We start from the raw sequence: 14,014 nt of genomic DNA, 5'->3' as shown, positions 1-14,014 counted from the left end.
AACTGCCACTCACCTTAAAGAAAATGTCACCTTATGTTATGCCATTGCTATACACTATTTTACAAAGCATCCCAAAGTTTTTATAAATAAAAATATTGTGTTAAAAGGATGAGTCTAAAAAACCACATGATCATTTTACGGACCAGATTAATTAGCACATGCATGATGTTGGTAACTTTATGTTGGTGATTGATTTATGATAAAGACAGCTTCTGAGTGCACTAGTACTATTGCCGATAGGCTCAGCAAAAAAAAAAAAGAGGGGGGGGGGGGGGTACTATTGCCAACCACTCCAAGTAATATCTTTGCACCAGAAAACTTTTTAAACGAAGGGAAATAAAAATAATCATTCTTGTTGTAATTGTTACTAGTTGTATACTTATGAAATGTGTGAGAATAAATAATTGTTTTGTAATTGTAGTATAATGTATAATTTGTTTTTTAAAATTTGTTGAAAATAATTTGTTTTTCCTAAAAGTTAAACAATTTGTAAAATTATTTTTCATCTTTTTATCTCAATCAATATATTATTCTATAATTTTTAGTACGTTTAATTGATATTATTCTTTTTTGAAGTTGTCCATATTTTTTGAAATTATGTTATGGTGCTTTTTCTTTTTTTCAACTAAACTTTTTAAATCTCAAATAAATTATTCAAATTTCTCATTCTCTTAAAGGAGATTATCATGATAATAAAAAATCATAATAAAATTAAATTAGATATTACTTATATAATTGATTGGCATATTCAAATTCATAACCAAGATTGTGTTTTAATATAAATTCAAATTCTCACTTTCAAAATAACTTTAGAGCATTCGCACCAAAGATGTGAAAATTGCTATATTGTCATTTTAGCACCAAAACCACAAATTAAGAAGAAAAAAATCATCTTTATCAAAGTTGCCAAACCTATAAAAAATATATATTATTTTAATATGGTAATGGTTGTGGTTGTTGTTTATTGTGTTAGATATATTATTTTATTGTGTTATTTATATTATTTTAATGTGTTAAATGCTAAAATAAATCCTTTGATGCTGGGTATATTATAAAGTGAGGTGTTAAAATAGATAAAGTAGTAGTTTAAGTTGCTAAAAGCTATATTTTTTAGCAACCTTGATGTGAATGCTCAAGTATTAACTCAAACAAAAATCAACCAAAACTATAAGAGGGAGAGATACTACTTGTGATGGGGGGAACTCAAAAACACAATACCAAAATGTATTAACCCGAGTTTTCAAAAATATAATGAATATTTGTCAACGTAAAGTAGAGATGCAAAAAAGAATAAAATATTAAGAGAGAAAGAGAGATTAGCCAATTTTTCATGGGAGAGTGAGAGAGATAATAGCAAATTTAAAGAAAATAAGATGAGAAGAAAAATATTAAAAATAAAAGATACAATAATAAATATCAAATTATCCAAGTCATGCTATGTAATAGAATAACATTATATTCTTATATACTATCATTATAATGCAATAGGATAATATCTAACATCAAAGAAAAGAAAAAAGAGAATAACTTAAAAGACACAAAACTAAATCACATCAACCCAAAGTAGAGTTCTAAATAATACAAAACTTTCATCAACATAAAGTAGAGATGTAAGGAAAAAAAATCCACCAAAAAATGAAAAAATAAAATAAAAAATTGTGTGAGAGAGAGAGAGAGAGATAACATTTTTTGTAGGGAAAACTATGCATAGAATGAGAGAGAATGAAAATTTTATAGTAAAAGAATTTGAATAAAAAGAGCCAAAATAAAGGAAGATAAACGGATAGAGAAAAAAATTTTAGTAAAAGAATTTTTAGTGCTATTTTTTTTATACAACTAAACTTTTTAAATCTCAAATAAATTATTCAAATTTCTCATTCTCTTAAAGGAGATTATCATGATAATCAAAACTCATAATAATATTAAATTAGATATTACTTAAATAATTGATAGGCACATTCAAATTCATAACCAAGATTGTGTTTTAATATAAATTCAAATTCTCACTTCCAAAATAAATTTAGAGCATTCACACCAAATGTGTGAAAATTGCCATATTGTCATTCTAGCACCAAAAAAAGAAAATCATCTTTATCAAAGTTGCCAAACCTAAAACTTTTTACTACTAAGCTACAGTAAAGTGTCATCTTTGACACTTTATTGTAGCTCCAAAGTTATAAAAAAAAAGTATAAATATATATATATATATATTATTTTAATATGGTAATGGTTGTGGTTGTTGTTTATTGTGTTGAATATATTATCTTATTGTGTTGTTTATATTATTTTAATGTGTTGAATGCTAAAATAAATCCTTTGATGTTGAATGTATTATAAAGGGGGGTGCTAAAATAGATAAAGTAGTATTTTAAGTTGCTAAAAGCTATATTTTTTAGTAACCTTGTTGTGAATGCTCAAGTATTAACTCAAACAAAAATCAACCAAAACTATAAGAGGGAGATGCAAAGTAGAGATGCAAGAAAAAAATATCCACCAAAAAATGAAAAAAAAAAATGTGTGTGCATGAGAGAGAGAGAACATTTTTTGTGGGAAAAATTATGCATAAAATGAGACACAATGACAAATTTATAATAAAAGAATTTGAATAAAAAGAGCCAAAATAAATTAAGATAAATGGATAGAGAAAAAATGTTGTTAAGGTAGAGAATAGTGGGCAGATAAAAATGTAAAAATAGTTAAAAATGTTGGAGAATGTGAAACAATAAATTGAGAAATTAATAAGAAAAATAAGAATTAAAAATAAGAAAGAAATGGTTAAAAATAGGTAGATAATGTGGTACAATGAAAAAGTAGCAAAATTAATTGTCACACTTTTGACATATATATATAAAAGGAAGTGGGAGCTTTTAGATCGTGTTCGCTTTTAAACACCAATGATTTGCTAATGTCCTCCAATTGAAGTCGAGCTATTTGCCTTCTGAAGTTACGGGAAGTGGCAAATGGGTACATATACTCGAGAACCATGGCTTTATTCGAAGGTGACCCTTGCAATTAAATTTGCTAAAAATAAACTACATCAATGAAAGTGTGGTTAAATATTCCACACTCCCAATTTAGCAAAAAAAATATATATTCCACACTTCCAGGTGGCTACAAAGAAGAGTCATGTTAGCAATGTTCCAACGACATGTGTTAAGAATTAATAAAAGTTTAACTATGAGCAGTAATACACTGTTTTTTATAAAAAATATATATATATGTACTTATCAATAGTTTATTGATTTGCAAGCAAAAGTGTAGTTGTACGTTTTTTTTTTTTAATATTTATACATAGCTTGACATTATTTATTGGAAAATCTAGTATTAAGGGAAAATTAAACATTTCACCCTATTTTTTTTACCCTGATTACACTTAACTCTTTAGACTATTGAAACATACAATTGACCCTCAAAAATTATAACTCTATTTTAATGTCTCTATACCATCTATTTTAGTGTTAAGTATGACAAAATTTAGTATTTAAAAACTAATTTATTCTTCTCTGTAAAACAGACAACTGAGTATTTTAGTGCTAAATTTCATTGAACTTAACAACAAAACAAATAGTATATAATGCCATAATGGTTTGAGTGTAACTTTTTTTTTTTTTAAATTAGGAGGATGACAGTACGATTTGATAATTTGGGAGGTTATATATAATCAGGGTAATAGTTTACGGTGAAAAAGTATGATTTTCCCTAATACTAAATATCCATTATGATATATCTTAAAGGCACTAGTAAAGAAAAGCCAAAAAAGGGTTTTTTGAAATACAAAATTCAAAACCTAATCAATTGTCAAGTAAATTTTATGAGGATATATATGTATCACCTCTTATTTCACATCTTAAGTATTTACCGATACATAAACGTACCTCTCACCCAAAAAAAAAAAAAAGCAAGAACCAACCACTCTAGAAACACGCACACACTCGTTCCCTCTCTTAAAAAGGCTTACCTTTTCTGATATCAAAAAACCTAATAATACAACGTTGTTGTGGATGGTGATGATAGTGGTAAATAAAAAAAATTGATTTTCTCGGCGTATTACAATCCCATATAGACAAGATGCACACTAAATAAAGCATAAATTAATAAAACCCATTTTACTGGGATGGCTCTTCAACTTGAACACAAACTCTTTCTTTCTTTCTTTCTTTCTATATCTTTTTTTTTTTTTTTTTTTTGAGAAACCTTCTTTCTATATCCTTTATTATTGTTGTTGTTGTTGTTCACTCCTACCCAAAATCTCTCTGTGCCTTAATGGCCTATCTTTCACTATTTCTATGTCTCATTCTCCTTCTCTCGCCCCAAGTTCTCCTAACATTTATTGCCGTACTACTACTACTACCCTTGTTTTCACGTGTAAGTCCTAGAAACTTGGGACTACCCAATTCCTCTTCTTTGGTTTCATTGCTCATTTTATAACTGTGTCCTCTCTCCTTTGTACTGCTTAACTTGACTTAGACTTCCCTGGTATGCGCCTCTCTTTCTCTCTCTACGTCTACTATATGTGTGCGTGTGTTTACACGTGTGTTTATATATTGATCATTTCTGCCGGTGGCTCTTTTTGCCTGCCTGTATCGGTTTTTCATGTATGTGTGAATGCTTATCTCGTGAATCTTTTTTGGTAAACCCATGTTAAAAATTTATCTTTTGTCTCAGTCTGCTGTCTATCTTTGACCTTCCTTTTTGTTTTTTCGTTTCCTCTTGAAGTTTCAAAGGTGTTCATGTTCATTGGTTTATCTTTTGGATCTTGATAAGATTGATTTTACAGGTGTTTCTCATCTGAGTAATTAGTTGTTTCTTACTTTCTTTTCTTTTCTTTTCTTTTTGGATTTTATGTTTTAGTCATCCTATCAATTATGATTAAACCCATCAAGAGTATGTTACTTTAATATGAATTTCTCAGTTGAGTGTTCTATTTTTCTTCTTTAAGGTTGATATTTAAATTTACTCACTTCTATAAATCTTGACAAGTTCATGACATAAATTGGTCGGTTGGCCTCAATATCTCTGTGAGTATCCATAAAATTTCTCCCGAGGGGCTTGTGCTTATTTATTTGTATCTTTCATGATTTAAATCCATGATAGAAATTTTTTTTTTTCTATATGTTTATTTCTGAAAGGTGCACAAATTATTGATTGGTCCATGACATAAGATTGGTTTGAAGTTCTCAATCTATCATCTAGCTATTTTTATCCGAGTGTTATGATGATTTATGCATATTGTTAATTGGATTGCCGATTATCATTTCATTGGATCTTTTATTTTATTTTAATTACAGAGAATTTTTTCGGTTTAAAAGAGTTGTGACTCATGTCCCAAGGTAAAGAAATAGAGGGTGAAGAAGAAAGGGAGGATTTGTGTACGGATGATAGCAAGCATGGTAGTATGAAAGGAGGTCTTATTGCCATGGACTTGGGTAGTAGCAGTTGCATATATTCTCATAGTCCCCCACCAATAAAGATTAGAGTTGGTCCATGGGATGGATCAACTTCTTCAAGGGTTGGTGGTTCCTCAGGTGGTGTACCTCAGGATGCAGATTATTCCGTTGTTGCTTCACTGAGTGAGGAGTTAGAGGCTCTTATCTTGGCCAGGGTTCCAAGATCAGAATACGGGAAGTTCTCTATTGTGAACAAGATGTTTTTAGCTCTTGTGAAGAGTGGTGAGGTATATAAGATTAGGAAGGAAATTGGGTTTAAAGAACCTTCTGTTTTCATGTTGGCTAGTGGGGAGACTAGTTGGAGGGCATGTGACAGGCAATTCGGGTCTTGTAGAAAGCTTCCAATCTTACCATCAGATATTTGTTTTTCATCTGGGGATAAGGAGTCAGTTTGTGCTGGGACTCATCTCATTGTTTCAGGCAAAGAATATGATGGTGTTGTTATTTGGAGGTATGAATTGGCATCAAACAAATGGTTCAAGGGTCCTAATATGATGAATCCAAGGTGTTTGTTTGCATCTGCCACATGCGGTACTTGTGCTTTTGTTGCTGGTGGCATTGGAATCGTGTCTAATTGGAAAGCTTTGAGCTCAGCTGAGAAATATAATCCAGAGACCAAATCATGGGAATCCCTTCCAGGTATGCACAAGAAGAGGAAACTTTGCTCAGGTTGTTACATGGATAATAAGTTCTATGTGATTGGAGGGACAGATGAGGAAGGGAAAGGTCTAACTTGTGCAGAAGCATTTGATGAGCAGAGAAACAACTGGGACTTGATCCCAAACATGTTAAAAGATTCACCAGTCCAAAGTTCCCAATCTCCACCTCTTGTTGCTGTTGTCAACAATGAGCTCTACTCACTTGAAGCTTCTTCAAATGAGCTCAAGGTGTACATAAAGGGCAGCAATTCATGGAAGAACTTGGGACCAGTCCCAGTAAGAGCTGATGTTGCTAGAGGATGGGGAGTAGCATTCAAGTCTCTAGATGATGAGCTACTTGTCATAGGTACATCCACTAATTCAGTCCGTGACATGACTATATACACATGCAGCCCAGAACCACAAGCTGATAAATTGCATTGGAGGGCTATTGAGGGTTGCACAAACCAGCGCAGCCCCTTCATTTTAAATTGCTCTGTCATGGTAGCCTGAAGTTGAAATCTTAAGCAGTGACTTAAGTTGTTGGATCTGAGCATCTGAATAAAAACTACACTTCGAATTTAGGGAGTTGTCAGTTGTCACTAGTACGAGTTTCATTGTATTTGCTCTAATATTCTATTGTATTACTATTGCATGGGTGTGTTTCTTGTCCTAAAAAACCTTTGTGATGATGACACAAGGTAACTTTTAACGAATGTTACTGATTTTATCTGTCTTTTTCCAGCTCCTGTGTGATTTTTTTATCTTGGAAGGGAGGCTCTCTAAACAGGTTACCTATAGTTTGTGTATGTCTCATTTATCAAACAAAGTTGTCTGCTTTATGATAAGAATAGGAAAATTTTACAATATCCACTCTTTTTTCGTGGGTATGGTACTTTTACTGGTAATAAGGTTACCTATGACACCATGATAGTAACTTTGTTATAAATGTTGTTAACTCACATCACATTAAGTCACTCCACTTTTTGTTAACTATATTATTTTTCATGTTATATTATAACCAATCGAATAAACTAATGTTTACGTCAAATATGATAGCAAATTTCATCGCATCACACAATAACTAATGTTTCTTTTCTTTTAAATTATCCTTTTTTTGCCATTTTGAACGGATATTAACAAGATCATATATGATAATAACTTTGTAACATTCGTTAATAATTCAAGTCACGTGATACTCATTCGATGGGTATCATAAGCATAGCCCCAAACCATTGGAGGTACCATTAAAAGACCTATATAATGCAATACAAACAAAACTATGGGCTTCTCACTTGGTGTGCCATGTCTATTAGCAATTTGAGAGAGCCTAATTTTCCCATAGTTTTTCGAAATTGCCTCTAGCAACTTCTTCTAATGACCATTGATAAGATGTTTTACAAGGCTTAGCGTTTAATGTTTACCTTTTAGCCAAATCAAGAAAAACTTATAGAGTATGTTAACTCAGCGATAAGGATATCCTAAAAGCTCTCTAAGGGCCAAAAGAGCTTTTTGAGATTTTTATACCCATTTGGTAAACTTTTAAAAGAATTTTATCTACTCCCCAAAGTTGAAATATGCTTAAAGCAAGCAAGATCAAAATTCAAGATTTAGCATTAAAGATCTTTAATACATTGTTTCAATTTAGTATTTGATTTTTTAAATGTATGTCATAAAGTTTCTTGTCATCAAATAATAGATAGAAAAGTATGACATGACAAACAGAAACACTAAAATCAAACACTCATATTAACATTGAGCCCATTAATAATAATAAAGACATGGGGATTTCAGATGTGAAATCCTCAAATTTGGTTAGTGTTTTTGTTTGTCATGTTATACTTTTCTATCTACCTATTGATGACAACGATATTTTTGACAAATTTAAAAGGTTAAGAAATAAACTTAAGGATCATTCTGAAACACAGGGTAAACGTTGAGGATCAAATTTGTAATTAAACCTTGACAATATTGCCTTCTGTAAAAACCAAAGTTCACCAGCATCACGAACCAAGAAGCAAAAGGATAGTGTAATGTACCCTTCTGCAGAGGTACCAAACTCTCACTAGGTTGGAGTGGTAGAGTGATTTGGAATAAGAAGCACCACGTGAATTTAACAAAGGATAGAGGACCAAAGCCATGTCGCACCAAAATTTAAATGGTGGAATCCACCCAGTAAAGTCACTTTGTAAGAAGCACAAACTGAGAGAATACAACACTAGATATTAAGCCAAAGCCACCCATCATGGTAGTAGAGGCACTAAAGTGATACAAACAAACAAACAAATCAGATGCAGGCAGGCAGGCATGAAGTGAAGTGGGTTGAGTATTTTAAAAAGGAGATCTTGCCTTCTGAAGCAAAACGAGGGGTCATTCTGATGTGAAATAATGTACTATATCACCTATCAAAATTAAAAACAAAATTAAAAATTAAAAGAGGGAGGGGGTGGAAGAGAGAGTTTCAAGGAAAACACAAAGTAGCCATTAGGATTTGATTTTCATGCAAAAATGGAGGCAAAAAAAAAAAGAGTTTCAAGGAACAAGACAGTGCAATCGACAACTCCGCCATAATCGATTTCCCAATTTATTTATTTACTACAAGGAACCACTACTTGACAACATCAACCTATCAAAAGTGGGGGACAGAGATTTTTCATTAAAGTAGACAAAATATATCATAATTATAATGTTACTCTTTCCAATGAAAATTTTAAGGCATCATCAATGTTAATGTTACTCCAACATCCATATCAAAACTAAAATAAACAAAAATCCATGATTCAAGTTCCATACAAGTACTCAAAAAAGAAAATTTAATGAAAAAGACGGTAAATCAGAGACAGGGTTCTCAATTTTAAATGATATATTATCTTAGAAGGATAGATTCTACTTTAAAGGAGTGGACAGTACAGAAATGAATAACTAGAATTCCCTGTAGCCACCACATTCAAGAAGAAGCACCGCTATGTAAAGCTTGAGACTTCCTGTTTTTCCTAGGAGCCAACTGTGTTTCAGGCTGCATCCAACAAAATCATGTGGAAAATTCAAATTCAAACGATGATAAGAGTAATAATGTCCACCAGTCTATTTAATTACAGAAGTTTCAGATCCAAGGAAAAAGTGACAATAAAAATTATATTCTTTGTTTGAATGTGGTACAATTATTTTTTATCTAAATAAAATCAATCCATGAAAGTAATTTTAGAGAACTGGCAGACATATTTGACCTCAAATTTTGTTTCATCAGCTCCATCCACTATAGCAAGTAGCTTCCTAAAAGGATGGGGACAGAGCCATAGAGGGGAATTAAACATGTCGTTTTATTTTTCAAATTCCTTTCAGTGTACATTTCAAGTGTGAAATGTGTATATAACATTTCCAAGAATCCAATGCATTTTTATGAAACTAGTTTTAACTCTGAAATTGCCATTACAAGATTATCACAAATTACCTCAAAATACCATTTGTTTGATAATTTTGGTCGTGTGATTTAATGCACTACCAATTTCTGGGTTTGATTATATGAAATAGCATGGATTCAATGAACTTTCAGAGGGGCAATTAAACATTCTATTAATAAACTATACTGATTATGACATACATTTTATCTTCTTTGCCTAGGAAATGGATAAATAAAACCACTTGCATAATGTCACAACTATGCCATGCATATGTTGGACAGATGGGTTGGCTGGCATCCATCTTGAATTAAAATCACAATTAAACCAGCCCTCCCCCCCCCCCCCCAAAATTACTTATCAAATATATATATATATATATATTTTAACTTTCAATAATTGGCACATGAAACTCTCAATTACCTCCTTCTTGACTGGCTCTTCCTTTTCAGACAAGGTCAACTCAATATGGCAGGGAGATGACATATAGGCTGCATAAGGAATAAAAGAATAATATTCAGAACAAATGCATGAGCCCATCCGACCCACACCCAAAAAAAAAAGCAAAGAGGGGGAAAAACTCACGATTGATTCTCCCATGAGCACGGTAGGTCCGGCGCCTCTGTTTCTGGGCTTGGTTCACCTGGATGTGAGATATGTGCAAAGAATCCACATCCAGACCTTTCACCTACATAAGAGGTTGACACAGTTTTTCAAATGGTTTAAAAAAGATTGAACCAAGAATAAATTTAGCGAAACATACTTCTGCATTGCTCTCAGCATTCTTAAGTAAGTCAAGAATAAATTTAGCCGATTTAAAAGGCCAGCGTCCTTGACCATTTGAATGACGGTTCTTTGCCTGAGCAGTTCGACCAACACCACGACAAAAGCGTCGAAAGGGAATGGCTTGTTTGTGGACCAGAACATCTTCCAGATACCTTTTAGCCTTTGCTAAAGGCAACTTTCTAATAGCATGGGCTGTCTCTCTTGTGTTCTGGAATTCAATAGCCCAGTTACAACATAAACAAAGTAAAGCAGATAAAAGAGACAATATAACAGTACCACTTGATAGCAATAAATACATTTCATTGCTATTGAAAAATATTCAGCCTAGTCATTACAATTGCACAAATGATTTTACACAACCTAATCAAGGGCAAACTCACTTGCACAACGAATAAGACATCAAAATATATACAATCAAAAGTTGCACCAACCATATACTATATTCAAAAGCAATAATCAAACCTTACTCCAAAAACTTTGGGGCCAGCTATGGATTCTCGATAGACTATTAGGGCTAGCCATATGTATTCTTTTCCATCATTCTATCATATCCAAAATCACACTCTTTGTCACTCCCTTAATTGACATATCTTTTTTAACTACTTATATTAATGTTATTTTAAGTCTTCCTTTACTTTTCCCTTGATTTGAATGAACTCACTCGTCTCTACACATTATCAAACCATTTCAAGTAATTCTCATTCATATATTCACCAATAGGGTCACTCTTATCTTTAAGCAAATTTCTTTATTTCGAATCCTGTCTTTCCCTGTATACTCAATAGCCTTAGCCTAACAGTCAGTACCACATAGCACAGTTGGCCTTAGCCTAACAGTCAGTACCACATAGCACAGTTGGTTTCATAGCAATCGTATACAATTTTTACTTATAAGTATTCTATAATTAAAAGATACTCCTCATGAGCTTCTCCAATTCATCCAGCTACTCTTATGATTCACATCCATTTCAATCTCTTCACCTTGAGAACCATTGATCCAAGATATCGAAATAACTCATTTTTTGGAATCTCATGACCATCAAGTCTTCAACACTTACAATCCCTTCACCTTTGTTTTCTACTTTTTTTTTTTTTTTTGATTGATAGGTACCTTTGTTTCTACTTTTACTAAACTTACATTCCATATACTATGTTTTAGTCCTACTTAATTGAAAGCCTTTACATTCTAAAGAATCCCTCCAAACTTCTAACTTGACATTAACTTCAAGAGATATGGACTTAATATTGATCCTTGATCCAAACCTATACTATAGGAAATTCACTTGTGATGCCTCCACTTGTTCTCCCATAAGTTACAATTCCATCATACATATCTTTACTCAATTTAATCTACTTTAAATGAACTCCTTTATTTCTTTTTTAATTTTTTATAGCGAGGAACCTCTTCAAGGCAGGATAACTTCTTGTACTCTCCCCACTTGTTCTCACACTAGGTAAAATTCTATCATACATATCTTTACACAATTTAATATACTTTAAATGAATTTAATTTTTTAATAACGAGGAACCTCTTCAAGGCAGGATAACTTCTTGTACCCACCCCTATCAACTATCAAGTAAACCTCATATACACAACCTCACTCGCTAAAACCATATATCTAGTAATCCCATGACTCGAACTAGAGACCTCATGGAGGGTTCCCATGAGGTTAACCAATTGAGATACCCTCCTAAGATCCACCACATAACCACTGAAAGTACTACCCTATCATCCACCTTTAGGTCAACAAAAACAATACAGAGAGCTTTACAAGTGTCTCTATCTTTTTCCATCAGATGTCAAAGTAAGAAAATAGCTACCATGAGATTTCCCTTGCATAAAAGCAAATTTATTCTCCAATATTGTTGTTTAGTGTCTTAACCTATGTTCAATCACTCTCTCCCAAAGTTTCATAGTATGACTCAAAAGCTTAATTCCATGATAATTTCTACAATTTTCAATATCTCCCTTGTTCTTATATATAGGTATTAGAGTGTTTCTCCTCCACTCACTAGGAATTTTATTAAGACTTGAGATCTTATTGGAAACCAACTAAAAAGCTACTTCCCATTAAAATTATGAAATCCAATATTCAAAGTTGAGCAATGTCCCCCCCACCCCCCCTCCTCTGCCCCTGCTTCTGTAAGAAATTTTTTCAAGCTTAATAGACGAGTCAAATTTTTGAAAAATGTGTCCAATAGAAATTTAAAGCATAGTTAAAGGGGAACATTGCTGAGTTTTATAGTTTATGCGGACAATGTGACTAAAGCATGGTTGAAAAAGAGGGAAAGTCAAAAAAATTTCAAGTTTCTAGTTTGCGTTTGATCAAACTCCTTTACTCCCACCAGAAGAATCCATGAATGTGCAAGCATTTACTGAACTTTCTGTTACAAGCAACAACTTCAGCAGTTCAGCATATAATAATGCAATGATTTTTAACAACTCCTAGCATAATTGATTGTTCACATAAGAAATAAGCCCCCCCATCATCCATCAAGTTTTACAATCCATATGAAACAAAATTAAACACCCATTTAGGACATTCCACTGTTGAAACACAAATTGGCATCAACCATGCAAAATTCACAAAAATTCTCATTTAAACCACATAATGTACAATTTAAATAACACAATGATACCTTGAAATGAACTCTCAGATCCGAGCCCCTGGCCTTGCAGGCTGCACAGACAGAAAGACACTCAAATATTACACCCCCTGAATTTCGCAAGTGCGTGTTTGTGTGAAACCCTAAAATTCTACACACCCAAGAAAAAAAAATATACTCAATTACCGAAATACTCACAACTCCACAATCTGAACAAGACTGACTGTAACTAACACATGAAATCCTAGTTCTTAACGAATACCAATAGAAATAGTAATAGATTTCGTAATGGGCTACTATGAAATTGAAAATACTCACACTTGGTGGGATTATCAGGTTCCTTTGAATACTTCACCTAAAAAATTTAGAAACCATAGTAAAACAAACCAAACATAGAAAAGCATAAACACATATTATATATGAGCAACAAGGAAGAGATTTAGCTACCATTGTTGTTGGTTCAAGGTAGATTGGGAGGGTCACTGATCACCGAGCTTTCTGGGGCAAAGAGAGCGTTGTGTTTAACGCGATCGATGGAGTGAAACCCTAGCTGGGTTTTAGCCTTTTAGGGTTTAGGCCTTGGGCTGAAGCCAATGCTGAAAAACGTGGCTTGGGCTTTTCGGGTTACAGGAAGATAGCCCAATGTACTGGACATGACTTCTGTTTTCGTTGAGATGTGCCCAATTTGTCTATGTTTATGGTTCTCATTGGATTCAAATTTTTGGCACTAGGAGTGTTAGTCGGGCAAATATTATTTTTGTCAATTTATTTTACTATTTAGTTTATTTTTGTTACTATTTATGAGTCCCATTGCACTTTTTTGGTACTATTTATGAGTCTCACTGTCCTATTTCAACTAACTTTTACATTTATCTACAGTACTTTCAGCAACAAATTTTTAGTTTCAGTAAAATAAGCGGATTCCAAACGGACCAACATTTAAAGAACACTTTATTTTTTTTGGGTAATTTGATAATTGAAAATTGTGGGGAGATGGAAAAGTAGAAGGATAAGAAAGATTTTAATTTCTCTCATTTTTGTTTGATTGAGAGTAGAAAAGTGGAAGATGGAAAAAGTAAGTTTGTATAAATTTACTCATATACCCTAGTTAAAAAATGATGGCCAATTAAAACAAAAAA

General features: G+C 32.6%; 2 protein-coding genes across 6 annotated transcripts; one reads left to right on the top strand and one right to left on the bottom strand.

Moving 5' to 3' along the window:
* Window positions 1-4,209: 4,209 nt before the first annotated feature.
* LOC115976452 (F-box/kelch-repeat protein At3g27150) lies at window positions 4,210-6,829 on the top strand. 5 transcript variants are annotated; one of them, XM_031097739.1, is made up of 2 exons: window positions 4,210-4,365; window positions 5,289-6,829. In XM_031097739.1, the coding sequence occupies exon 2, from the start codon at window positions 5,321-5,323 to the stop codon at window positions 6,596-6,598; it is 1,278 nt and encodes a 425-aa protein (XP_030953599.1). In that variant the 5' UTR covers window positions 4,210-4,365; window positions 5,289-5,320; the 3' UTR covers window positions 6,599-6,829. The 5 variants fall into 5 exon arrangements, with proteins under 5 accessions (XP_030953599.1, XP_030953597.1, XP_030953601.1 ...); XM_031097737.1 differs by having other exon boundaries at window positions 4,210-4,476; XM_031097741.1 differs by lacking the exon at window positions 4,210-4,365 and adding an exon at window positions 4,490-4,595.
* A 1,927-nt stretch (window positions 6,830-8,756) lies between these two features.
* LOC115976451 (60S ribosomal protein L17-2-like) lies at window positions 8,757-13,522 on the bottom strand. Its single transcript, XM_031097736.1, has 7 exons — window positions 13,323-13,522; window positions 13,194-13,230; window positions 12,909-12,949; window positions 10,247-10,477; window positions 10,069-10,171; window positions 9,907-9,974; window positions 8,757-9,101 (listed from the first exon to the last, which is right to left on the bottom strand). The coding sequence occupies exons 1-7, from the start codon at window positions 13,323-13,325 to the stop codon at window positions 9,033-9,035; spliced, it is 552 nt and encodes a 183-aa protein (XP_030953596.1). The 5' UTR covers window positions 13,326-13,522; the 3' UTR covers window positions 8,757-9,032.
* Window positions 13,523-14,014: the final 492 nt, after the last annotated feature.

The sequence above is a fragment of the Quercus lobata genome, chromosome 2 (assembly GCF_001633185.2).
Source record: "Quercus lobata isolate SW786 chromosome 2, ValleyOak3.0 Primary Assembly, whole genome shotgun sequence".
NCBI lineage: Eukaryota > Viridiplantae > Streptophyta > Magnoliopsida > Fagales > Fagaceae > Quercus > Quercus lobata.
The sequence above is the reverse complement of the archived record's forward strand: the minus strand, read 5'-3'. Positions and strand labels throughout refer to the sequence as shown.